This window comes from Phalacrocorax carbo, chromosome 1 (assembly GCF_963921805.1).
Source record: "Phalacrocorax carbo chromosome 1, bPhaCar2.1, whole genome shotgun sequence".
NCBI classification, from domain to species: Eukaryota; Metazoa; Chordata; class Aves; order Suliformes; family Phalacrocoracidae; genus Phalacrocorax; species Phalacrocorax carbo.
The window spans coordinates 85,651,088-85,676,074 of NC_087513.1; the positions used below are offsets into that span (position 1 = coordinate 85,651,088).

General features: G+C 43.4%; 1 protein-coding gene across 1 annotated transcript in view; it reads left to right on the plus strand.

The window, feature by feature from the left end:
• CLCN1 (chloride voltage-gated channel 1) overlaps nt 1-24,987 on the plus strand; it is a 55,463-nt gene that overhangs the window by 2,570 nt on the left and 27,906 nt on the right. The window contains exons 2-8 of the mRNA XM_064442076.1: nt 7,200-7,442; nt 14,018-14,171; nt 14,685-14,816; nt 16,368-16,496; nt 16,598-16,731; nt 17,018-17,095; nt 23,512-23,590. Coding sequence (XP_064298146.1) covers nt 7,200-7,442; nt 14,018-14,171; nt 14,685-14,816; nt 16,368-16,496; nt 16,598-16,731; nt 17,018-17,095; nt 23,512-23,590 — 949 coding nt within the window. The remainder of the gene's footprint in view (nt 1-7,199; nt 7,443-14,017; nt 14,172-14,684; nt 14,817-16,367; nt 16,497-16,597; nt 16,732-17,017; nt 17,096-23,511; nt 23,591-24,987) is intronic.

Consider the following 24,987-nt stretch of genomic DNA (forward strand, 5'->3'; position numbering starts at 1 on the left):
AGGCCGGAGTCTTCTCTTGAAATTAGCCAAGTCCAATACAAAACCAGGAGCCCTAGCACAGCCTGTGCTAGCCCAGTCCTACACAGCTCATCACTGCATTTTTCTTTCCACTCTTATGATGTCAGTCATGCTGCTGTGTAATTGCATGATTGACAGATTGAATATGCAATTATTAACTTTACCAGTGCAACAAGCAACCTACAGGGAGGAAGGGAAGAAAGTCACAAACTGTCTACCATGCACTGCCTACCACCTCTCAAGGATGGTTTTAGCTGGCAACAAAATACAGGTCATAGTGCACATGACTTATCAGGGAACATTTACCATTTGGAATCAGAGCTCATTATCTAGATACACAGGTAAAGAGCAATTTCCCAGACAGTCTGTAGGATTATTGTATGGATTATTACTGTGAGAATTCTCTGTCCTGGAATAATAAGAAATTCACAAGCTTAGAAGCATCCCTTATATGTTTTGATCACTAGGGTTGAATCTGTATTTCCTAGATGTTCTTTAGTCTCTCCTGCTAAAAATGTTATCAAGCTGATTACTTCAGAGAATGTTTGTGATTCAATGTTATTCTCCTAGAAAATAAGAAATCCACTGAACCTACTTCAATCAGTTCATTGAGTGTTTGCTAGTTCTTATTGACTTTAGCTGCTTTTGGATGCATACTGCAGTTACAAAAAGTTTTCTGCCTCTCAGCAGTCTAATTTTATTTTTTACCCCCTTTTTTTTTCCTTTAACTTTTTGATACTTGTATACACACTGTGCCTACTTGATTTGTTCTTGGTTTATACTAAGACAAGACAATTGGATCGCTACCCCACCAGTAAGACACCTCTTCCTTTGGAAAGCCATTGAGCATACACAAGGAAGAAATTACTTAATAGAAGCTGCAAGGTGCTGTAGGTTAGACAGTCACTGTGGGAACTGAGGGTTGCAATTTAAGAAGAGGGGCAGCTGTAGGGGAGGAGCAATCCAATCTGTGGAGGTGCGGACACAGTCTCCTAGGCAATGGAGTGTAAGCACAAAATTTTAGCAGCTCAGAAGGTCACTGAGTTAATTGCAACCAAGGTTGCAGTGGGTGGGGAGAGTTGTGTATAAACTATCTATTTATTTCTGTGCTTCCTGACTTATGCACTTGAAGATTTCTCTATTAAAAAAAAATCAAAGCATCTTATTTTTATTCTAGTAAAGACTGTTCTATTTTGAGTTTTGAAGCCTACTGGTCTTGACCAGAGAGCTCACCAGGACATCTAGTCAGATCCACCTTAAAGTTCTGGTTGAGTTTTGACCCATTTATAAAAGCTAATGTTCCCATCTTCTCTTTCATCTGATTTTCTGTGTCTTGCTTTTGCTGCTGGGTTTTTTTAAGTTCTCTCTACTTGTTCTTTTTGCTCTCAGTTCCAGACTGACCACACTGTGATCTAACATAAGACAACTTGAAATTAACAAGTAATTTACTTTAGGTATCAACATAGATATGGCTTTGTTTAACTTGATTTTGGGGTGAATTTGCAAGGTACTCTGTGCAGACTGTCACAGTTGGGTTGTTTCTGGAACTGGAACGTAACTGTGCCACTTTAAAGCTTATTTGTTTTTTGCCAAGTGATAGCATATCATGTCATACCACAATGTCATCATGTCATGTCATGATCTGTTCAAACTTCCTTCCAAGTTAATCTATTCCAACATCTACTTCAATGGCTCCTTCATGTCCCTCTGTTCCTATAAGTATTTATCTGCTTTCACTTGTGAGATATATTTCTTTTTCCATTCTGCCTCTCCTCTGGTAACATCATAATCTCCCTGCCTGAGTAATGTCTTTCCATGTGTTGTCTCTTATTACCTCTGTTACTGTTAAGCAGCCCTCCTTGTCACCTTTCTCTCTTCCTCCTTCAAAACTCCCTTTTTTCCTTTCACTTTTACAGTTTCTTTTGTCTCATAGCCTATCTTTTATATTATCTCCTTCACAGCCTTATAGACCTCTTGGACAGAGTTCTCTTAAGCACAGAATATTATTTTTTACTTTATTCTTAAGTGACTGTTCTTCTATTCTGCATGCATGGTTCTGGATAACAATAACTCTGCCTCTACAAATTCATCTCCTTTCAGTCTGGGGTGGTAGAGGGCTCTGCATCACCATCTGCTATAATGTTTGTTTATGCAGTATTGGTGGCAGCTGAAAAATAGACGTTATGTTTAATTCCAGAGGAGGCTGCAGTCTGGTGGTGGACCATAAGGTTTGTATACAGTGACGTTATAATGTGGTCTAGATCTTTCAGGATGAATCTGTTAGAGAAAGAACAACAATAAAAAAAGCCCTAGTATAAGCAGAAGGCTCAGAAGTTAGTATGATGTCTGGTAATTGTGTGGGCAGGGCACAGGGAAAAACATTAAGTTTGTCACTGTTGATTAATAGCACTGGGATTTCAGGTGATAAATCTCCTGGGTCAGGACCATGAGAGAAGTGTGAGTCTTCAATCATCCCTCCCCCCATACTATCAGAGCTTCCACTATAAAGGCAGTAGGGTGGGAAGGCTATGAATTATATTTCTGCATCCTGAAAATCATTCAGGAGAAAAAAAAAGAAAAGCAAAGAAAGGGAGACCTGAGAGAAAACTGGGAACAGGAGGGAGACAGATGATAGATGGCTGACTGGAGAAGAGACCTGTCTTGGGTGAGAGTTGTTCTAACTTCTATTCCTTTTTTTTCCCCTCACCTAAAGCCCTAACTGGGGCTATAGCTGAAGCTTCATCTGTCATGAAGGTGTCCTGCTTGAAGGAAGTATCACTGAAACACTCTTTGGAGTCCCTCTAGGGCCTGTAATATGCAAAGAAAAAACTGGTATATGAGCAGGTTGTATACTGTGTATACTCTTGTGTGCTGTGGGCAGCCTAGAAACTTTTGTGAGCCCTTTCAGAAGGCTTAGGTGCACCTGAGGAGTAAAGCCATACATATGGGTCATCTGTGCTGGTGACTAGTGCCAGATAGTTATTACATGTTCTTCTCTTTTGGCATCTTCCTCCACTTCTGTGCTAGTCCTGAGTCTGTTGGTAACCTCTCAAGCAATAGCAGTACTACATTGCTGTGTCCTGGCAGAAGAGCAGAGCTAGGCTTTAGTAGTAGAAAATAGGACATATGAGCAATAAAGAAAAAATATAAAGAAGAACTGTAGCAAGAAATTACAGGAAAAATTAGAGGGGACATTTGACAGCAGTTGCTGGGCAGGAGCAGTACAGAAAGGCACGTCTTTTCAGGGTGTGCTCAGTAGTCTGTACTTTTGGGACTCTGCAGATCTGAAAACATAGACAAGGCAATGGGTAGAGCTAGAACAATACCTTTCATTATGTCAGCTGTGCCAGCTGGAAAAAGTGGACAAGCTGTTGGGTCTACAAGTTCTTCTTTGAGTCTGAAATATAAGCAGCAGATCTCAAAGCAAATATAAGCTGAGAGTAGCTGCTTTGAATTTAACTAGACTAGTGTCAGTGAGGCTGTGACAAAAGATTATTGGTACCTTGTGGAGTAGAGAGGGTGTTAACAGTGCCCAGAGAGATGACAAAGTGCTTTCCTCCTAGGGGAAAGTGGGAGAGTGGTAATTTATAAGCTGTGGAGCATGATAAGATTAGTGTTCAGGATAAAGGAAACAATGTGACATAAACCCAGTATCTCTACAAATGGCATATATTTTGGCATGCACTGGAATGGTGAATTTCAGTTCTGAGTCATTTCTTTGGTAGACACTATCTGGGTACAAAGATCAGAGGTAGAAAGATTGATGAGAAATGCTCTCCCACTGGGAATTAGATAAATGCTAGGTCCTTAGCTGCAGATGTCCTTAGAGCTAGGTCCTTAGAGTGTACACATGTACCACTGTGTGCATAATGATTGTTCAGTTTCATCTGTGTATTTATCAGTCTACTAATTGGTGCACTGGATGAGGTGTATTAATTTCCACATTTTCACACTGTGGAAAGTACAAGTGAGGGTCTTCCTCATGAGGATAGTAAAGGTTTCTTGTTCAAGTAGCACAAAGAGCCCTCTGGTGAATGTTGTCCTTGGGGTCCTTCATGCTTTTATTGATAAGGTGAGTGAGGCTGGGGCCAATTTGGAGGCTGAGAGGGACAATTCCTGGAAAATACCTTTCAGGGTAGGCTGAATCTTATTTTAGGTTATATAATTATATTATCGTTTTCCATGGAAATTCCACAACAATATCACACAAGACAGACAGTAGAGTTTGATGAGCTTTTTTATACTGAAGCAATTTCTGATGTGCTATTCTTGTACCTCTTGAAAAATAAGAGCTGGAAGAGTGCACCTTTGGGTAAAGGTTCCCATTAGTTTTCTCTGGTGGCTATGATGAGTGTTCTCCTCCAGTAAATATAAGAGTGACTGAAGATCTGGTGCTGTATTACAACGTTAATGTTTGCTGGGGCTTACTGTGGTTGGTCTTTAGATTTTCTATATATGATGTACACTTACATTCTATACACTTTTTTGTACTTTATATACTATATAGTATATGCTATGCATCTATTTTTATGTAAGCCATAATGACTTTGGTCGTCCAAAAGCATCTCAGTAGAATCATAGAATCACAGAATGGGTTGGGTTGGGTTGGGTTGGAAGGGATCGTTTGAGGTCATCTAGTCTAACCCCCCTGCAGTGAGCAGGGGCATCTTCAAATAGATCAGGTTGCTCAGAGCCCTGTCCAGCCTGACCTTGAATGTTTCTAGGGATGGGGCCTCTACAACCTCTCTGGGCAACCCATTCCGGCATTTCACCACCTTCATTGTAAAAAATTTCTTCCTTATATCCAGTCTAAAAATACCTGCCTTTAGTTTAAAACCATTACCCCTTGTCCTGTCACAACAGGTCTTGCTAAAGAGATTGTCCCCATCCTTCCTATAGCCCCCCTTTAAGTACTGAAAGGCCGCAATAAGGTCTCCCCACAGCCTTCTCTTCTCCAGGCTGAACAACCTCAACTCTCTCAGCCTGTCCTCATAGGAGAGGTGCTCCAGCCCTCAGATAATTTTTGTGGCCCTCCTCTGGATCCGCTCCAACAGTTCTGTGTCCTTCTTGTGCTGAGGGCTCCAGAGCTGGACACAGTACTCCAGGTGGGGTCTCACCAGAGCGGAGTAGAGGGGCATCATCACCTTCATTGACCTACTGGCCATGCTTCTTTTGATGTGGCCCAGGATATGGTAGGCCTTCTGGGCTGCAAGAACACACTGTTGGCTCATGTCCAGCTTTTTGCCCACCAGTACCCCCAAGTCCTTCTCCACAGGGCTGCTTTCAACCCCTTCGTCCCCCAGCCTGTATTGATATTAGGTGTTGCCCTGACCCAGGTGCAGGACCTTGCACTTTGCCTTGTTGAACCTCATGAGGTTCTCACAGGCCCACCTGTGAGGACTGAGAACAATTAATGCCTTTAAAATGGAAACCTATGAGGATATCCAAACGTTGTTCTCTGTATGGTCACTTCTCATGTATGACATGGTCACTTAGATACTCTTCTTTAAGGTGGTTCATTGCAAGTTTTGCCCTGCTGATGCCTTCCTCCAGGGAACATTACTTATTGACAGTGAAGTGAGTGCTGGTGAGAAACAGATGAGCCTATATGTTTTGAGGCAACACTGATTTTGCTTTATTAAATATTCAGAGCTTGCCTGACATGCCACCTGGTGTGGACTGTACAGACTAACAATATCCATATGGATATTATTCCTAACGGATAGCCATATGGATATTGTTAGCAGAGACATTGGAGGAGGTGGGGAAGTGGTTTATGGAGGAAATCAAGTGTGTCTTCCTCTTGGAGACTTTCTTTGTACCCCACTCTGGAGAACTGTGCAGACTGAGAAAAAGCAAAATGAGCCTCCAGGAGAAATAATTTGCACAGGTCTGCAAAATAAAATTATGAGACTACTGTTCTGGACCAAAAAGAAGGTGTTTTGCCTCTCTCTCTCTCCCACTCCCATCCTGCCTGCAGATCTCATAAGCCAGAATGTGAGAAGTTTGGAAACCATTATTCCGGAGACCTGACAGTGTGCAAGAGGAGGAATGAGGAGTTAATACCAGCTCTTTAGCAACTGTGTTTGAGGCATATGGGGTCTTCTTTTCTTGTGCACGGTTTCTAGGATCTTGAACTCACTGTTTTTCATTGATTAGCCATCAAAAGACATATGATTACACGCAGCACACTGAGAGCACTGGGAGGTGTCTCTAGACCATGTTGCTGGAACATGCTTCTCATTCCTGTCACTGGCTGGTAGCTTACTGGTGTTGGCTGAGCTCATTGCTTTTTCACCTGGCTGAGAATCAAGAGGTAAAGTGTAGAGGAGATGTTGAATGATCTAGCCTGTGGAAAAGTGGAGCATCAGGAGGAATAAATTTCTGCATATACCCATAACTAAATACCAACAGAGAAGTTTGGTGACACACTTCAAAAGTGTAAAGTGTTCCCCGTAAGGGCACATGGAAAGGCTGAAATTAAGCTGTAATGCTCAGCAGTTTACAGGGATGCCTGACTTCTCCATTAGGGCTTGCTGCTTCTGTTGTGGACCATGGACTTAGAAAAATTACTTTGGGACCGTGAGAGTGCACCCATCTTGTTCTATCTCGCCATAGCTGCTGGCATCTTTATGACTGTCACTCAGTCTTTTGGACACCTGTATCTGGGGAGGGAAGGAGGAAGCCCACTGAATTTTGTTCTCCGTGAAAATATAGCTTGGTCAGGATGGGGAGGTGTGAAAGAAGAGATCTCCTGGATCATCATTTCTGCTTTCTCCTAGATGTCTCTGTCTCCTAGAATGTCTCTGTCATTCTAGCTCTGTCTCTCTTATCGCCCTCTTTCCTTATCCCTGCCCCCCCTTCCCTCTCCTTCAGGAGTTCCCCTATTGCCCACACCTGATATTCAATCCTGGTAGAGTTAGTGCCTTTTGCTGAGATCAGACGCAGCACTGGGGAATCACGTGGTGGAGGAAGGTTGCTATAAATATAGTTATACTTTGCAACCACTGCCTTTATGCAGGAAGGGGAGAAAGTGAGAGAGGCACGAGGAGGAGGAGGGGCAGAGAGAAAGTGAGTGCAAGAACAGGACAAGTCAAAGTGGTCAGAGGAGAGAAAGAAAAGGAGGGAGCAGAGGAAAGTGCGGAGGCCATGTCCTCAGCAAGAACATGAGGTGGTTCTAGGCAAGGCCCAGAGCAGCAGCTCTGATACAACTGAGTGTGAGGAAGAGTAGAGGCATGGAGAGCTCAGAGATCTTAACACAGGAACCCAGATCGAAGTCAGCTGTGTGGGGGGGCACACCGCAATATGACTATGTCTGCTTTGAGAAACGCACACATTACGGGATACCTTTGGAGGCAGGACGCGAGGCCGGGGGGACAGGGGACGACCTGCACTACCTGGAGAACTCCCTCAGCTACCCACAGGTAGGGCTGGGCAACTGGGATGTTTGTGGCAGCACAGGTCTCCCTGGAGTCACGTAGGGTCTTGGGGCTCCTGGAACAGTGCTGTAGAGCACACATCCCTCTCCATTCCAAATGCTACCAACTCTGCCTTTCACTTGTTGACTCCCAAGTCAGGCATTGACTTTCATGTTTGTACTTATATCTGGGAGTGCTACCAGCATTTCCAGTCAAGGGTCATTTTCCCCTGCCGTGGACACAAAGAGAATTAGAATGGGCAAGTTGGGATGGGGAAAATCAACCAGACCATTAATGTGCATGTGGCAGCAAAGAGAAACTGCAGCTGCCTTCAGCTGCATAGTGATATTAAGTAGAACAGAAGAATGAATAAAACCAAAGAGAAAAGTGATGTATATAGATGGGTAATCTAACTACACAGCTGTATAGACAAAGTCATGCAAAGCTCTGTTCTGACTTTAATCAAAAAGCAGTTCATGGTCATAGAGCCATACATGTATATTGGTAGTTTTGGTGGGTCTTAGGGAAGCTGTAAGTGAGGGATTTTCTAACTTTTAAACTTGACCTGACTGTTGTTCTGGTTCATACAAGCAGTGGTTCGCAAAGATAACCGTGACATAGACGTACTCTGGTTATGGCTTCTTGTTCCCTACCCTCTGTAGCTCCTCTGCCTCTCCTTTTGGGATAGCCTCCTGCAAAGGGGAGATTTTACAGCAGAGTCCTGGTGTCTTATTTCCTACCACTGTGCTTAGTCTAAGCTGACGTAAGAGGGCTTTGGAGCAATGAAGGATCCAATCAAATGATGAGGGAGAGAGCATGTGAATGTGAAATTCATGCAGGGTGGGTGTTTTTCCTTACATGAATGCAAATCCCCTTATATGAATACTTAGGTGAATGATCAGGGAGGTGATACATTCAGCATCTCCTGAAGACTTTTGTGATTTACTGTTAGGGGAAAAAGCCACATTTGCCACCAAGAAAATCTCTTCCTGTAGAGAAGCATCCCAATGAGGATTATACGTGTCACATTGCAAAAGACTAGAGATTCAGTTCTATGGCCATATTCAGGAATTTCTCTTCTGAAACTGTCTAAAACATGAGACAGCAAATGTCTCCTACACTAAACTCTTCCAAAACCATTCCTTGATTGATTTGGAAGCAGCAGCCCAAATGGGAAGGTGACTGGACAGAAGTCTGACTGGAGCGGCTTATGCTTTATTTAGACTAACACAAGGAAATGGTTTGTCTGCAGCAGACATGCTAACAGGGTGAGCACAGGCTGGGGTGGGATGGAGGGGTGTGTGGGCCCAGCTGGACCTGAGCTTTGCTGGGGTTCAGCCTTTGAATCACCGCCCTGTGCTGAGCACCAGCCCAGCAGCCGGGGCCGGGGTGTGACGGGCAGCGCCTGAGGGAGGGACCACTGATGGGAAAGAGGCATCCTGCCTCATCAGCCATGACTGAGTCCCTGGCTGACCCTGGGTGGGGATCACGGCTTTGCTGGGACGATGGCACACACCTGTGAGGGGAGCAACACGTAGGCCTGGAGAGCTGAGGTGGGCTAAGGAAATGCACCTCATGAGTTGGGGGTGGGGGGTGCTGTGGTATGCAAGCTGTTTCTCCAGCAAAGCACATCCATGCACCGAAACATCCCAGTTCACATGTATCCACCCGCTATGCTGTTTCCACATGCCTAACACCACTGTTACAAGCAGGCACAGATGACACAGTGAGGCAATACAACCGACCTCAGTGTTCTCACTACCTGGCACTGGAGCGTCTTTGTTCTCAGCTCCAGAGACATGCTGGTCAGTGCATGTAGATAGACAACCTCAATGCACAAACAAGCATGCCATCAAATGCATTCCCATCCATATCTTCAGGCAGTAACATTCCCAAGCAAGCATGCATTTCTGAACAGAATTTTCAGTCTTAAAACAGACAGCCATGTTTATAGATCTACTGAAAAACATGCCCTAAAAATGCTTTTATATAAACAATCATCTACACATATATGCATATACGTTTATGTATGAAACTTTGCAGATTTATTCTGGCAAAACCAGGCTTGCTGTGCATATGTATATTTTGCTAGCTATTCATGCATATGCAGCTAAAGTATAAATATGCATGCTAATGTACACATCTTGTACGAACATGCACACTTATGTTATTAGCATGAAAAACAACCTACTGCATACATTTTCATCCATTTCCTGCAAAGTAACCATTAAGACTTCTTTCCCCACTGTCATGGGAAAAAAATAGTTGGCAGAGATTTTGATTCTACTGCACCCTTTTCTTTTGCTAGCTGTTACCCTCTGTTTTTAGACGTATTCTGGAAGCCATTTCAGACTGGCTCCGTGATTTGGTTGGGTTTACACAGGCCCAAGAACAGTGGAATCTTGGTCTTTGGCCTGGGGCTTTGAGGTAATTGATAGTTAAAAAACATATAGTGCTTCATAGATAATAATAACAAAGGTAGTAAGATAATAATAGTAATGTATACATAATTTTGGACAATTAAGGTAACAGTAGATATATGATAGATGGTGTAATATGCATTGATAAGAATATATATATACATTCTCATACATTGTAAGATTTTTTATTGTTTTCTTTGTGCATCAGAAAGCAGCTCTAGCTGGTGAGGTATTTAGAAACTGTTATTTGTGATTATAGAAAGGGTGTTCATGGCAGAGAGCTCCCTCAGCAACAGACAGATGGGTGTAGTGGGAGGGATGTGTAATGAGTAATCAGCAGTGCAGTAATATAGAATAACACACTCACAGAAAGATATAGGTAGGAGGGGACCTCTGGAGGTCTCTAGCCCAAGTCCCTGCTCGCAGCTCCAAAGCTATGTCATGTTGTCCAGGGTCTTCTCCAGGCAAGTTCTGAACATCTCCAAGACTGAAGATTCCCCAGACCCTCTGGGCACCTGTTCCTGTGCTGAACCACCCTCAGGAGGGCATGGATGGGGACAAGTTTTCCTTCTGCACAGATTTCTTGCAAGTTACACATTTTTCCTTTCATCCTTCACTGTGTCCCTCCAAGATGTCTCCCTCTGACATTTCTCTGCAACCCCCCATCTCCCTTCAGGAAGTGAGACTGCTGTTGGATCTCCCCTTTGCCTTCTGTTCTTCAGGAAGAACTATTATTTTGTTGCTGCCCCTGATCCCTCACATGTGCCTCACTGGTTCTATGTCCAAGAAGTTGAGCCTAGACTTTTTACTGATGTTTAAATTTACTTATGAAGTGAGTTTCAGGAGGTTTTACCTTTGAGCCCAAATATCACTACTCTTTTGTGATCCATTGGAAAAAAAAAGCTAAGGAAGATAATCTCAGGAATAGAAGGATGGCTACAAGGTGGTAGTGAGAGGGATGAGCAGTAGAACCCAAGGCTGTCTCAGTGGCCAGGAGCACCAGATGAAAAACAATATGCGCTTGCAGTGCTGGGAGAAGGGATTTCAGGACTGGAGTATGCTGTGGAGAACATATTGTTCAGTCTGAATGGCATGGGAAATAGCTTAGGCTTTGGACTCTGAGAGGAGGGCAGTTTTATGCAGGTGCTGAGCTCTCAGAAAATAGTTCCAAGAAAAGTCTTGAGACTGTGGTCCTGTACGTATTTTTCCCCCTGAGATTCGGTGCAGTTTCTCCTCCATTACTCAAGCAATGAAACTTCCCCATCTTTTTTGGAAAGACAAACCCTGCTGGTTTACATTTAAACATTAATAAATGCTTCCTTCCTGAAAAGGAACTTTACACTGGTTGTGCTTTCTCTTTGGATGTTTTTATCTTGGGGGGAGAGGGGGGTGTGTGTCCTCTTAGTGGTATTTATTCCTTCAGCTGTTTTTTTTCACCATTATCATGTCCTCACTCAGCATTAGCCAAGATAGGCAACTCTTTAGGTGGTAATTGAGATCTTTTAAAATTCTCTCCAGTTTTTCTGGTGCTCAGAAACCCTGTGTTCCTTGTGTTACAGTGGGAGCATCAGAAGAAGGAACAGTCTAAGTCCTACTGTGTTATATTCTTAGTTTTAATATGTTTTCTAATGGAATGGATATTTCTTGCCTAACCTAATTTTCTTTAAGGTCATTCTGATTTCCAGATTCTTTCTCTGTCCCACAATCTCCTACAAATTTGAATAGTGCCAAAGTCCTGGAGAAGAAAAGTACGTGTATGGAATGTTCTTTAAGTGAATTGAGATTAACGTGTTTTCCAGGACAGAACCTTCATTTTTGTGTCCGGAGACTAACTCCTTTTTTTCCACATCCTGAGTGCCCCGTTTTCCAGCCAGATAGAAACAGTGAACTAGGATGCTGTGTGAGGACTTTTACCATTCATACTATTATACTGTCAAGCTATTCCATCTGGGCAGATGGAAGACTCTAATCTGAACGTCATACTTGGCATGGGTTTGAGTTCATAGTTTGGATTAAGCTGTGTTTGATATAAACCCATCTCTCATGACCACGTAAAGGCAATGAAACATTAGCTGAGGTGATGTGAAGATGCATTTGTCTAAAACGTGCTAGTACTTGGCATTTCTGGCTGAAATAGACACAAAGAAAAAAGGAGCAGTCTGCTATTTAGGACTGGATTCTCTATGTTACAGCTTACATTGCATATGAAGTCTGGCAAGTCCTTCAGCATGATGTTTCACTGTCCTGTCTGTATTATGTGTGTCAGAGCACGGCCGTTCCTCACTGCAAAGAGTCTGCATTGCTTAATTTGCCTAGAGCATGTTGATAATCATGGAGTTAATAATTGCATGAAATTAGTCAGCTTCCAATACAGTGATGAATGGAAGAATACTTTCAGATGTTCAAATAAAATCAATGTGTTTAAGAGACAGCAGGTAAGCCACCTTAAGAACAGGATGATTTTAAAAAGCCTAGATGTGTGTTCTGTGAAAAAACCGCTAGGGATTTTGAAGGGAGCTGTTGCACATGGTTCAAGTGTCTCTTGAGGAATATATGCAAATAAATAAACTACTTAGGACCTTCAGTCGTGTTTTTTATGTGGAAATATGAATTGGTAGAGCACTGAAACAGGTGCTCAGAGAAGATGGGGAATTTCCACCCCTGGAGATGTTTAGGAGTTACCTGGACAAGGTCTTAAGCAGCCTGATCTGGCTTTGGAGCTTGCATGCTGCAAGAAGAGACTTGGACTAGAAACCTCCAGAGGTGCCTTCCAGTGTAAATATTTCTGTGAGTCTCTGAATATGTTTGATCTCAAATTCTTTTACAAATAGATCAGCTGCATTATCCCCATTGTACAGCTGATGGTTCAGTTCATGGAGATCCCCAGGGAACAAAAGCAACATCTCCTGTGTCACTTTGGAAGGAGGACATGTGAAGCTGTCAAATAGAAATTTCTCATAAGTGTGTGGTAGTGCTTTATATCTCTCCCATGTCTTGTCATTCTACAGCTGAAGTGTCTGATTTTGCTGATCAAAGCATTGTTCACTCTTCTCCTGCCACTCAGAAAATCTTAGAGAAGCAGATGTTGATCTGGGGAGGAAACAAAGGGTCACATTCTTGCAGGTGGGAAGTGCCAAGATCACAGGCCATGCATCAAGTGGTAACCTGACCTCAAATAAAGTTAAAGATGGTTCATTGAAGGTCATGTGATGAGGAGAGTCTTATTCTCTGCTTCTCAAATGCACACCTTCCCCACCTATACTCTGAAAGACTGAGGTAGGATAGGTGCCCTTGAGGGAATCTGGTAAACAAACAAGGGGGCACAGTCAGGCTCCTTCAAGCTCCCTTGAGATCTCGTTGTTGACAAGATGGCACAACTGCCAAATTTACTGCAGATCCATGTGTGAAATGTCACTGGTAAGCACATGTAGCTACTTGCGAATTGCATATAACCAACTCCATTTCAAGATTAGTATCTGAAGACAAAGACTAGATAAGGTAGGTAGGAAATTCAGAGGAGGTGGAGATATGTGAGTACTTAGCATGATGATTTGGGTTAATAATGGGAGGAGGTGTGCAGTACCTTGTGGTATTTCTGAGCTGATGCGGCTTCTTTTCCTCCACTGGCACCATCAGTGGCTGTGTGCCCTGTTAAGCATTCCTTGGCAGCAGGGGGAACAGGTGCAGGACATTCCTGCAGCCTGTTTGGTAGTGTAATATCTCTTAAAACCTTCAGAGATGTTTCACAGTGCTGCTGAAGTATATGAGACAGCCCTGAGGGTGGCAGCCTCATGTGAACTATTTTGACCTTCTTTTGTACCGCCAGAAAGCCTGCTCAGTCTCTTCAGACCAAAGCCAGCTCTTTCTCAGGATGTTAGAAAGCAATTAATATTCTGTGATGATATCTTGTACCCCCAAAAAGGAGATGGAGGATTTCTGAGAGCTTGGGAAGAGGGAACCAGAAAGGGAAAAGAAAAAAAAAAAAAAAAGGTAGCGAGCTGCATCTGTCTAAGAGTTTGTGTCTCTGTCTCTGTGCTTGGGTACATTTAGGTCTGCACCTCTGACTGTTATTAGATCTGCTTTTTCATCTTTAATGCTGTTTGTGAAGAAGCATTTTCCTTATCTTTTCCTTTTGATCTCTCTTGCTTTCTGCTCCTCTAGCTTTATGGCCAATACACAGACCAGATAACCAACTTTGCAGAGAAGGAAGCAGCAAAACTACTGAATAAGAAGCAGGCCCAAAAGAACAATGAAAGACCCCTGAAGTGTGAGAGTCAAGTAGAGATCAAAGAAGAGCACTATTCCAAATGTCAAGGTAGGGACAATTCATCTTTCATTACCCTATGACAAGATATTGGGTAGGCCAGCCAGAGACAGAATTTAAGCAAGCCAAAAAGGCAAGAAAGTTGTGACTGGAGAGAAGCAGAAAATGAAGGAAAAGGAATCACACTGGGTCCAAAAGATTTTTTTTAAATGCCAACTTTCATCCTAGGAAGAGCCAAGATCTGTTTGGAAAAAAGACCAAGTTAATAATTTTTTCCACAACAGATCTCTGTAACAGGAGGAGGAGGACTTTACTGTGTCAGAGTTTTGCTGCTAGTGCACAAGATGTTAAATTCCCCCCTCCGTTTTTTTTTTTTTTTTTTTTTTGTTTTTTTTTGTTTTTTGAAACTGCATCAGATTTTGCAGGACTGTGTAGGAGAGGGATGGGTACCAGTCCTTCGACACTAAGCCTTATTGTAGTCAGTTCTCAGCAGAGGAGAGGAGAGACAGACACAAGCTTCATCTATGTTCCCTCAGTTTTTCTGGTTCACTCTTCCCTCCACAGACTGTGCTAGACGCATCCAGAAATATGTTACCAAGAAGCTTGGAGAGGACTGGATTTTCTTGGTTCTGTTGGGTCTGGTCATGGCGTTGGTGAGCTGGGGAATGGATTATGCCAGTGCGAAGAGCCTACAGGGTGGGTCCCATTCAGGTGCTGCAAAAGCACACTGTAAATTATATGAATGTTTTACAAAGCCCAGTGACCAATGTTCCTCCTCCTTTAACACCAGTGTCCCAGCCTCACCCCTCGCTGCCTGGGAAGTTTGAAGTACTTGCAACATAGTAGAGAAAAGGTTTACTTGGGAGAGGTTCTTTAAAAGGGATGGCAGGGAAAAGTTTGGAAGTAAGCAGGCAGAAACAAGGGATATGTGTATGAGTCAAAGACAAACCATTATTTTGACTCTCTTTCCCTCCTGCTCCCTTGAATGTGTAGAGGCACAGAGAAGTGGTACTGTGGTCCTCCCTATTATACTGGTTCCCATCCTCCCCATGTCTACTGAGCAAATGGAGGGTGAGGAGGGGAAGGGGCTTTTAGATTCCCTTCTGACACTGTTTCTGCTTTTTACCTCATTGTTCTTGCCAATTTTTTTTATACAGTGTTCTGCAGTTTCCTGCTACCTGGCCACATAGTGCTGTCTCCTCTGGCTCTTTCACAAATATCTCCTAATCACTGTCTTATTTCATAGAATCATAGAATAGTTTGGGTTGGAAGAGACCTTTAAAGATCATCTAGTCCAAGCCTCCTGCAATGAGCGGGGACATCTTCCCTATATATAGCTATAACAGCTATAACAATTACAATATCTTTCAGTCCCCCGGCCCCCATCTTGGTGCACACACAACATTGCCCATATCCTGTTAACTACACTGTTCCTTTGTCCTTACCCTCAGTATCCCAGTCCTGACCCGCACACACACACCAGTCCTTTCCTCTCAGTGCCCTTGGATGCTGATGTCCATCAGGCACTGCAGTTCCCCAAAGCTCCCAATATTCCTTCAGCCCAGTGTTCCTCCCTCTTAGAGCTTCCCCATCTACCAGGCTTACCCTACCAGTCTCAGAGGGCCCCTGTCCTTCATACTGCCTGCAGCTGCGTTCTTCAGGATTTTTTTCTTTCCATCCACCAAGTCTCAGCCTCCTGCTCTGTTGGGAGCCAGCTCAGGCAAAGAAGATGGACTGCACAGGAACTGCAGTTCAGTTTGGCTTCTCAGCATCTCATGCGGCTGTACCTGGCTGAGCAATGCTACCATGTTTTAACGGTTGGCACAGCTCCCTTCATGCTGCTGCTCTAAAAAGCATATCATAAGCAGAGCTTTTAAGCTAGTTTTTAAGATTTTTGCCCTTCAGGGCCCCCACAAGGCCCTCAGGCTGTCAAATGAAAAGACCCCATACAGTAATTCATCCTCACAACTGCATATAACACACCTCTTCTTACACCACATTTGAGAACAGGTATTAATAGTGTCTAAGAAGAGAGCCACTTCTGTCCATTCCTGCAGAATGCCTGTTTTATTTGGGAACTCGTACTCAAAATGTAACAAGGCTTGTCTTAGAAAATGAGGACTTTAGGATAGCATTTCTGGAGAGATATAGTACGGGCAGGTTTAGCAATATGTGATTCTTTGATATCTACCAACCTGTTTGGAGCAGCTGTGGTTACTGACAACTTCTCTGTTTGTCTGTCTACAGCCTACAAGTGGATGTACAGAGAGCTGCACCCGAATGTTCCTATGCAGTATCTGGCGTGGGTCACATACCCACTTGTTCTTATTCTGTTTGCGGCCATTTTCTGCCACCTCGTCTCTCCACAGGCTGTTGGTGAGGGCAGAAGGCATGGCAAGATCTGTTTCTGTCTGTCTCTTTTTCTTATTCCATTTGCCTGCGGGTTTTTTCATCCCCTGCTCTGCTGTTGTTTTCAGGGTCTGGGATCCCAGAGCTCAAGACCATTATGAGGGGAGTGGTCCTCAAGGAATATCTTACTCTCAAAGCTTTTGTGGCCAAAGTTGTGGGCCTCACAGCTGGGCTTGGAAGTGGCATGCCTGTAGGGAAAGAGGTAAATATTGCTGTTTTCACTGTTTCCATGTGCAGTAGTGCCCAGGGTCTGGGAGGTGAGAGGAGTTGTCTGTGGGAGAAGAGTCTATAAATGTTTTCTTTCTTTTGCCACCATACTCTGCTCTTTCCAGCAACACTTATCTTCCACTGGCTATTAAAAAAAAGAAAAAAAAGATTGGAGGACTGGCCGAGATGGCCAAAGAGAAATTGAGATCTGCAACGGCTAAATGTTTGTCCATAACAAGAGGGTAACTCTCTCTGATTTTTCTCCTTCTCTTCTCTTGCAGGGTCCTTTTGTGCATATTGCCAGTATCTGTGCTGCAGTACTCAGCAAGTTCATGTCAATCTTCTGTGGTGTGTATGAGGTAAGGCACATGTGTCTGCATACAGTCCTTCCACAGGCTGAACTCCTAAGACACACAGGATAGTATTGGCAGGCCACAAAACACAGAGAAAACATGGATTGAAGTTCACTGTACTGCTATAGAGCGGTAAAATATAAGCCGAAGAAAATGGTAGTGGGAGGCCAGATATACAGTCAAATAACTGTGCAGGACCACCAATGTTACCTGTGAATTACAATGAAGCTGGTTAGGAATATGAATTTGGCAAGTTTTCAATCTCATGATGTTAACACCTTTGCACTGTGATCATTGTCTATATAAAAAAGTAGCTGCAGACAAAGATCAATTTGTCTTTAAGACAAATTTATACAGCACTGCTAATTATAGGCACTGACACTGTCTCTAGGCTCTTGCTGTTGCAGAACAGCCTCTGCAGGCCAATCACTGTATTAACTAGTTGTATAAAAAGATCTGTTAACTGCATATATAGGTAAATGTGGGAACTGCTTTACATACAGGCTCCTAGCAGAAACTGGCTGTGTAATAAAACAAAGGGAAGTGCTCTTCTACTTGAGTAGATCCTGTCTGTGCATAAGGATCAGATATCACTGCTGAAGACCAGCTGACAGTACTAAAGACTGCACTAAAGTGTGTAGAGCCTGCTATTTGCAATAGCAATGGCTGAATCTGCTGCTGGCTGTTGCTTTGTTTCATTGTTATGGATCCTAACCCCTTAGCTTTGCTCCCTCTAACCTCAGCATGCCCTTCTCTGGCTGCAATCTCTGTTCCAGAATGTGCATAGGCAGTTCGACCTCCTGGTGGCGGCTTGCGCAGTTGGAGTTGGATGTTGCTTCGGGGCTCCTCTTGGAGGCAAGTGTCTTCCTATATGTGACATTTAAGATACAACTCATTTAGCCTCTTGCTCTGAGATCTCCTGCTCTCAGGCAGGTGCTCCAGAGATACCTGTCTACTCTAGCAACATGAGTTCTTTCTTTTCTCATATAACTGATGTCAGTGAAAGAAAGGGAGGGTCATAGGAAAAGTTACACCCATTAATGTGCTGATTTCTAATGATGCAGCTTGTTCAGTCCCTGCCAGCCATGGACATTGTTCAACCTGGAGAGCACCAAGGTCTGTCCAGAAAATCACTAAGGATTGAATAGCAAACAGAAGGTTTTTTTTTAAAAAACAAAACAAAACAAAACCAACCAACCAAAAAACTTAATGTAAGGCATAATCAGCTAAGGGCAGGAGATGATGGCAAGTATGACAGGAAGTGATAAAGTGAAGAGGAAACTACTACATGAATACTTAATCAGTAGATTGGAGAACAGAAATATCAGCATGTAAAGTTTTGGGGTCTCCGTATAAGAGATGCGAAGGGCCATCAAGGTGGTTGGGAGGTTGGAGTAATGGTATATGAAGAGAGGTTGAGGAGGCTGGGTTTGCTCAGCTTAAGGGAGAACAGGCTGAAGAGGGATGGTCTAACTGATGTTATCAACCATCTAAAGGGAGATTTTAGCAAACAATGATCCAGGCTCTTTTCAGAGGGGCACAGTGCAAGAGGGAATGGGCACAATTTGCAACAAGGGAAATTCTGACTGTGTATAAGAAAAATATGTTCCCCTCCCCCAAGGGTGATTCAGTACTGGCCCAGAGGGTCCGGGGAATTTCCATTCTTGGAGATGTCAGGACTGCCTTGGACAAGAACCTGATCTAGCCTTAGAATTACCACAACTCTGAGCAGGGAGTTGGAGAAGACACACCCAGTGGTCCCCTCCCACTTTTCTATAATCCTTCTGTGAGGAGAAATGTGGAAATTTATGTCTGTCCTCTTGCATTTGTACTAGTCTTCTGATTCTTAGAATTTCCTTAAACAGCACATGTGCCAGAGGCACATGGTAACTTCTTCCTAAGACAGTGGAAATGTATTCATAAATCACTTGTCTTAAAAAGCTCTCCATTCTTTGTTGTGCCTTCATTTCACTTTCCTTCCATGCACTGCCCCAAACCTCTCTCCATGGTTATTGTGCCCAGAAGCTTAAGGAGTTTTTGAAATGTGATGTTTTTTTCTAAGCTGGCTTTATTTCTTCCATGTATTACTTTCCTGTTAGTCTTCAAATGGATGAGTTAGGTGACAAATACTGCATGGTCTTTCGTCAACAATAATAATGATCTTTATTTTGGTTTGCTATAGTTTGTCAGCTACAAATTAGAGGTTCTTCACTTGATAACCTGAGAAAAGATGTGCTAGGAAGAAAATCAGGCCCAGCAAGAGAGAGGCTTGTATATGGGCAATATAGCAAGTTGGAGACAGTCTGAGCTAAAGCCTGAGGCTTCAAGGCAAAACTTGTAAGTCTGCCAAAAATCTTGAGAGAAAGCAGGTTCAGAACCAAAGATTAGACCGCAGTCAGGGGTAACCATCAGTAGTATGCAGAAGACAGAGTATCTCTCTTACTGGTTAAAAAAAATTAAAAATGCAAAAAACCAAAACTGAAAAACCTTTCATAAACCTGTACAGTTCTTGTTTCATTCTCTGTACCTGGAATTAATATAGTCTTAAAGACTGCAGTACATATTATACATAGGTCATTAGGAGAGGCTAGACAAGAAAAGAGAAGGCTAAAGGGGGAGTGGTCTAATTGCTGTCTTCTGTAGCTAACGGAGATCTTAGAGAGACAAAATAGCCAAACTCTTCTCAGAGAACAGTGAAAGGATAAGAGACAACAGGCACAACTTGGAATAAGGGAAATTCTACATAGGCATTAAAAAAAATTCCCCCCCTTGCCCTAAAGGTGATTCAGGGTGGCACAGGTGACAAGAAAGGCTGGGGAATCTCCATCCTTGGAGGTGTTCAGGGCTCACCTAAACAAGATCCTGAGCACCCGGATCTAGTTAGCCCAACTCTGAGCAGAGAGTTGGAGAAGAAGCCTCCAGAGGTACCTTCCAGACTGAAAGTTGCTGTGAGTCTGTGACAAAATTGTGGTATGGGAATGAACTGAAGGTTATCATAGCTTTTGTAGTCCTAGTTGGGTTCCTCTTATAGATTCATACCAAATTGCCGAATGTGATTTCCATTACCTGGGAGTCATGTAATCTTTAGCTGATCTTTTTTCCAGGATATAGTTTGCAACTTGAGATCATATTGCCCATGGTGTGTAACTTCTTGGCGTTGATGCTGGTGAACACCACCACCTCCCCATATTAATAAGGAGCCCTCAAAATGGATTTGAAAAGCCAATTTAGCCCATGACAAGCAAAAGGTGCCCAGCCTACTTTTTCTAAGTGCATTCTGGTACTCTTTGTTTGTCTGTTTGTTTGTCTATCTGGCTACACCTGTGCTGTACACAGCACTAATACTCTGACACAATGCTGGGTCCTGGGAGACGCCATATGCCACAAGCTGTTCTCAGTGGTTGCTGTAGGTCTCTCTATCTCGTACTATTCTTCAACACTGTCCCATCAGGCTTTGCACCTTCAAACAACTCTAATTATGTCTCGCTATACTGCAGGCCATGTCGCGTATACCCTCAGTTTCAAGCTGTTAATTAATCACCATGCTGGTGGGCTATAACACAACCCTCCCACTATTCCAGATACTTTGAACTGAAACATAGTGACAAAAGATGAGGAAAAGGCTGAGCTACTTAATGTCGTCTTTGCCTCAGTCTTCAACAGCAAGATCAGTTTCTCTGCATATCCAGCCCCCTGAGCTGGAAGACAGGGATGGGGAGCAGAATGAAGCCCCCACAATCCAGGGGGAAATGGTTAGTGATCTGCCTCACCACTTAGACAAACACAAGTCTATAGGGTCAGACAGGATCCACCCAAGGGTACTGAGGGAGCTGGCGGAAGTGCTCACTGAGGTACTCTCCATCATTTATCATCAGTCCTGGCTAACCAGGGAGGTCCCAGTGGACTGGAGGTTAGCAACTGTGATGCCCATCTACAAGAAGGGCTGGAAGGAGGATCCAGGCAACCACAGGCCTGTCGGCCTGACCTCGGTGCCAGGGAAGGTTGTGGAGCAGATCATCTTGAGTGCTGTCACACAGCACATACAAGACAACCAGGTGATGAGGCCCAGTCACCATGGGTTTATGAAAGGCGAGTCCTGCTTGACTAACCTGATCTTCTATGACAAGGTGACCTCCTTAGTGGATGAGGGAAAGGCTGTGGATGTTGTCTACCTAGACTTTAGTAAAGACTTTGACACTGTTTCCCCCACCATTTTGCTGGAGAAGCTGGCTTCTCATGGCTTGGATGGGCGTACTCTCCACTGGATAAAAAACTGGCTAGATGACCGGGCCCAAGGAGTTGTGGTGAATGAAGATAAATCCAGTTGGTGGCTGGTCACAAGTGGTGTTCCCCAGGGCTCAATATTGGGGCTAGTTCTGTTTAATATTTAATATCTTTATCAGTGATCTGGACAAGGGGATCAAGTGCACCTCAGTAAGTTTACAGATGGGCAGGAGTGTTGATCTGCTGGAGGGTAGGAAGGCTCTTCAGAAGGATCTGGACAGGCTTGTTTGATTGTTCAAGGCCAGTTGTATGAGGTTGAACAAGGCTAAGTGCTGGGTCCTGCACTTAAGTCACAACAATGCCATGCAACACTACAGGCTTGGAGAAGAGTGGCTGGAGAGCTGCCTGGTGGAAAAGGACCTGGGGGTGTTGGTCAACAGCTGGCTGAATATGAGCCAGCAGTGTGCCCAGGTAGCCAAGAAGGCCAACAGTATCCTGGCTTGTATCAGAAATACTGTGGCCAGCAGGACTAGGAAAGTGATTGTCCCTTTGTACTTGGCATTGTTGAGGCCTCACTTTGAATACTGTGTTCAGTTTTGGGCCCCTCTACTACAAGAAGGACATAGAAGTGCTGAAGCACATCCAAAGAAAAGCAACGAAGCTGGTGAAGGGTCTAGAGCACAAGTCTTCTGAGGAGTAGCTGAGGAAACTGGGGTTGTTTAGCCTGGAGAAAAGGAGGCTGAGGGGACACCTTATTGATCTCTACAACTACCTGAAAGGAGGTTGTAGCAAGGTGGGTGTCAGTCTCTTTTCCCAAGTAACAAGCAATAGGACAAGAGGAAATGGCCTTGACTTGCACCAGGGGAATTTTAGACTGGATATTGGGAAAAATTTCTTCACCAAAAGGGTTGTCAAGAATTGGAACAGGCTGCCCGGGGAAGTGGTTGAGTCACCATCCCTGGAGGTATTTAAAAGGCATTTAGATGTGGTGCTTAGGGACATGGTTTAGTGGTGGTGTTGGCAGTGCTAGGTTAAGGGTTGGACTCAATGATCTTAAAGGTCTTTTCCAACATAAACAATTCTATGAATCCCATCCCCATTCTGGACATGATTACATCTTAAGGCCACAGGGGCACTAATAGGACCCAGAAGTTATGTAAGACAAAGCTGAGGATAAGGACACATTGTTCTGGGTCAGGGAATGGTCCATGGCACTTTTTTGTTGGACTGTGCAGAGATAGCCTTGAGACACCTCTTGGTTGAGGCTCTATCAAACGCCTGCTAGGGTAAAGAGGAATTAATGGCCTTCTGGCCTTAGAATTCAGCCTGGCCACTCAGATTCCCACCATAACACAAGACAACCCTTTCTCAAAACTCTCATGGAAGATGTAACAGGCTACTTTGGGAACACATGATAATAGAAAGTATCAAATACAAAGGCTTTTAACACTGCTGTATTATATACCACCTAGGATTTAGGCAAAAGAAAAGAAAAGAAAACCAACCTGCTCAACTTTCACCATTCTCAGGTGTTGCAGGGCCAAATCTTGGAGAAAGCGTGGGAGAGCATTTTCTCCCTTTCAACAGCTCTATATCTTCCAAAACTGTCTCAGGAGAGATACTACCTTTTATACCTTCCATTTCCCTTTATTATAATGATTTTTTTCACCAGGACAGTACAATCCTTTACTAGGTGATCTGTTACCCACTCACCTACCCAGGGTGACCAGGCCTTCAGCATCTGTCCGCACTCAGTTCAAGATATGCATGTGCCTTATGCACACAAACTTAGAGGGTGGATTTTTTGAGGCACTATCTGGCACATGTGCATCCTGAGGTTCCCTGCCAAAGTAAAAGAGGTGGAGTGTGCCCTCCACCCTCTGGAGGATTTTCCATGAGACATTTCTTCTATGGAATGGAAATGTCCATGTTTCAGTAAAACATGAGGTGCTGCCTTCTCCATGTGTCTTGAAGATGTGACTCCAGGTATGCTGCCTGTCTTGTGCCAGGTCTTGTCTTTTGAATATTTTGAAGCCATCCGGAAGGAAGAAGTAAGATAAATATAGATGTAACTCTAAGACTGTTGACAGAACTGGGTGACAGCATGTGGTCATACCTGCCAAATCTGTTACTCACTCTCTGCTTTCTTTCCTTCTTTCTTCTGTTTGTCTGTCTGTCTTTGTCTCTTTCACCAGTAGCAGCCATATTATTACACGGATGTCCTGACTGTGGGTTGCGCTGTCGGGGTCGGCTGCTGCTTTGGGACACCACTTGGAGGCAAGTGGCTGTTCTGTTTCCTTTTTCTCAGGTACCTAAATCCTCCCCTGCCTAGTCCTCTTCTCCTCTCCCCCTTTTCTGCATTGTATTCTTGATCTGTCATCTACCATGAACAAAGAAGCTTACCTTTAATGTTACCAACTTCACCAGCATCCCTGACAGTCTTTCTTCCACATGTTGTCAGCCTTCTGGAGGCAAGAGGGGAAGGCTTTCTAGAACAGTGGTCTCCAAACTGGGGTGAGCATAACCCAGGGGGTGGGCAAGATGATCTATTGGGATGTGGGAAGAAAATATTGGAATTTCTATTTTTTTCATTAAAAAAAAATTCATTAAGATTTACTAATATTCAGCATATGTATTGGCACTGGTGCCCTTACTCAGTCTGTATGTCAGATGGCCATTTGTCGCACATAATGCATGACATACCCTGGGTGTAGCTGTTCACAACGCGGAGGATTGACAGTGGTACCCTGACTCATTTGCTTGCTTTCAGCATATTGCAATGTATTGCAATCGATGTGTGCCCACTTAAGTGGTTTTGTGGATTATATTATCCAGTGTTAGCTAAACTAACCCTCACAAAATGGACAAGTGGCTCGAAAAGATTCCTCTGTGGGCACAGACGAATGACAAGAAAATGGGAGAGCTGATGCTGCCCCTACTCCTAGTACAAACTCTTAATCAGCCACATTACAAGGTAAAAACAATGACCAACTAACCAGGTCAAAGTTGGCCAAAAAAATAAAAATTATCAAAGACTATTTGAAGTATGGATTTATGTCTGCTATGTAAAGTTAGCTAATGATGGTATGAAGCCATCAGAATGAGCAAGACCTTTAAAAACTAAGCATCCAGAACATGAAGACAGACCTCTACATTTTTTCAGCAATGTTTCAAGCTATGCAATATTCAATCCAGTACTTTACAAAATTTCACTGAACTTAATGATATACATTTAGAAGCCTCCTTTGAGGTTTCCTACTTCATAACAAAAGACAAAAAGCCACATACCACTGGGGAGACACTTGTTCTTCCTGCCACAGTAAAAATGGCTGAAATAATACACAGAAAGCAATATGGTGGCAAACTAAAATGCATTCCTTTGTCAGCAAACACTGTTGGAAGATGCACAGAAAACACTGCTGAAGATTTGAAGGAACAAGTATCTACCAATTACATGGTGTGAGAGGCTTCCTATGCAGCTAGATGAAAGTACAGATGTTTCAGCTTATGATATTTGCTAGATTCTGTTTCAGTAGTGAAATACATGAAGAACCACTTTCTGTGAGCCACTAAAGCAAAGACCTACCGGATAAGTTATATTCTCAACAGTAAATTACTTCTTTAATAAAAATATTTTATGGAAAAGATGTGCAAGTGTAACAACCAGCGCAGCA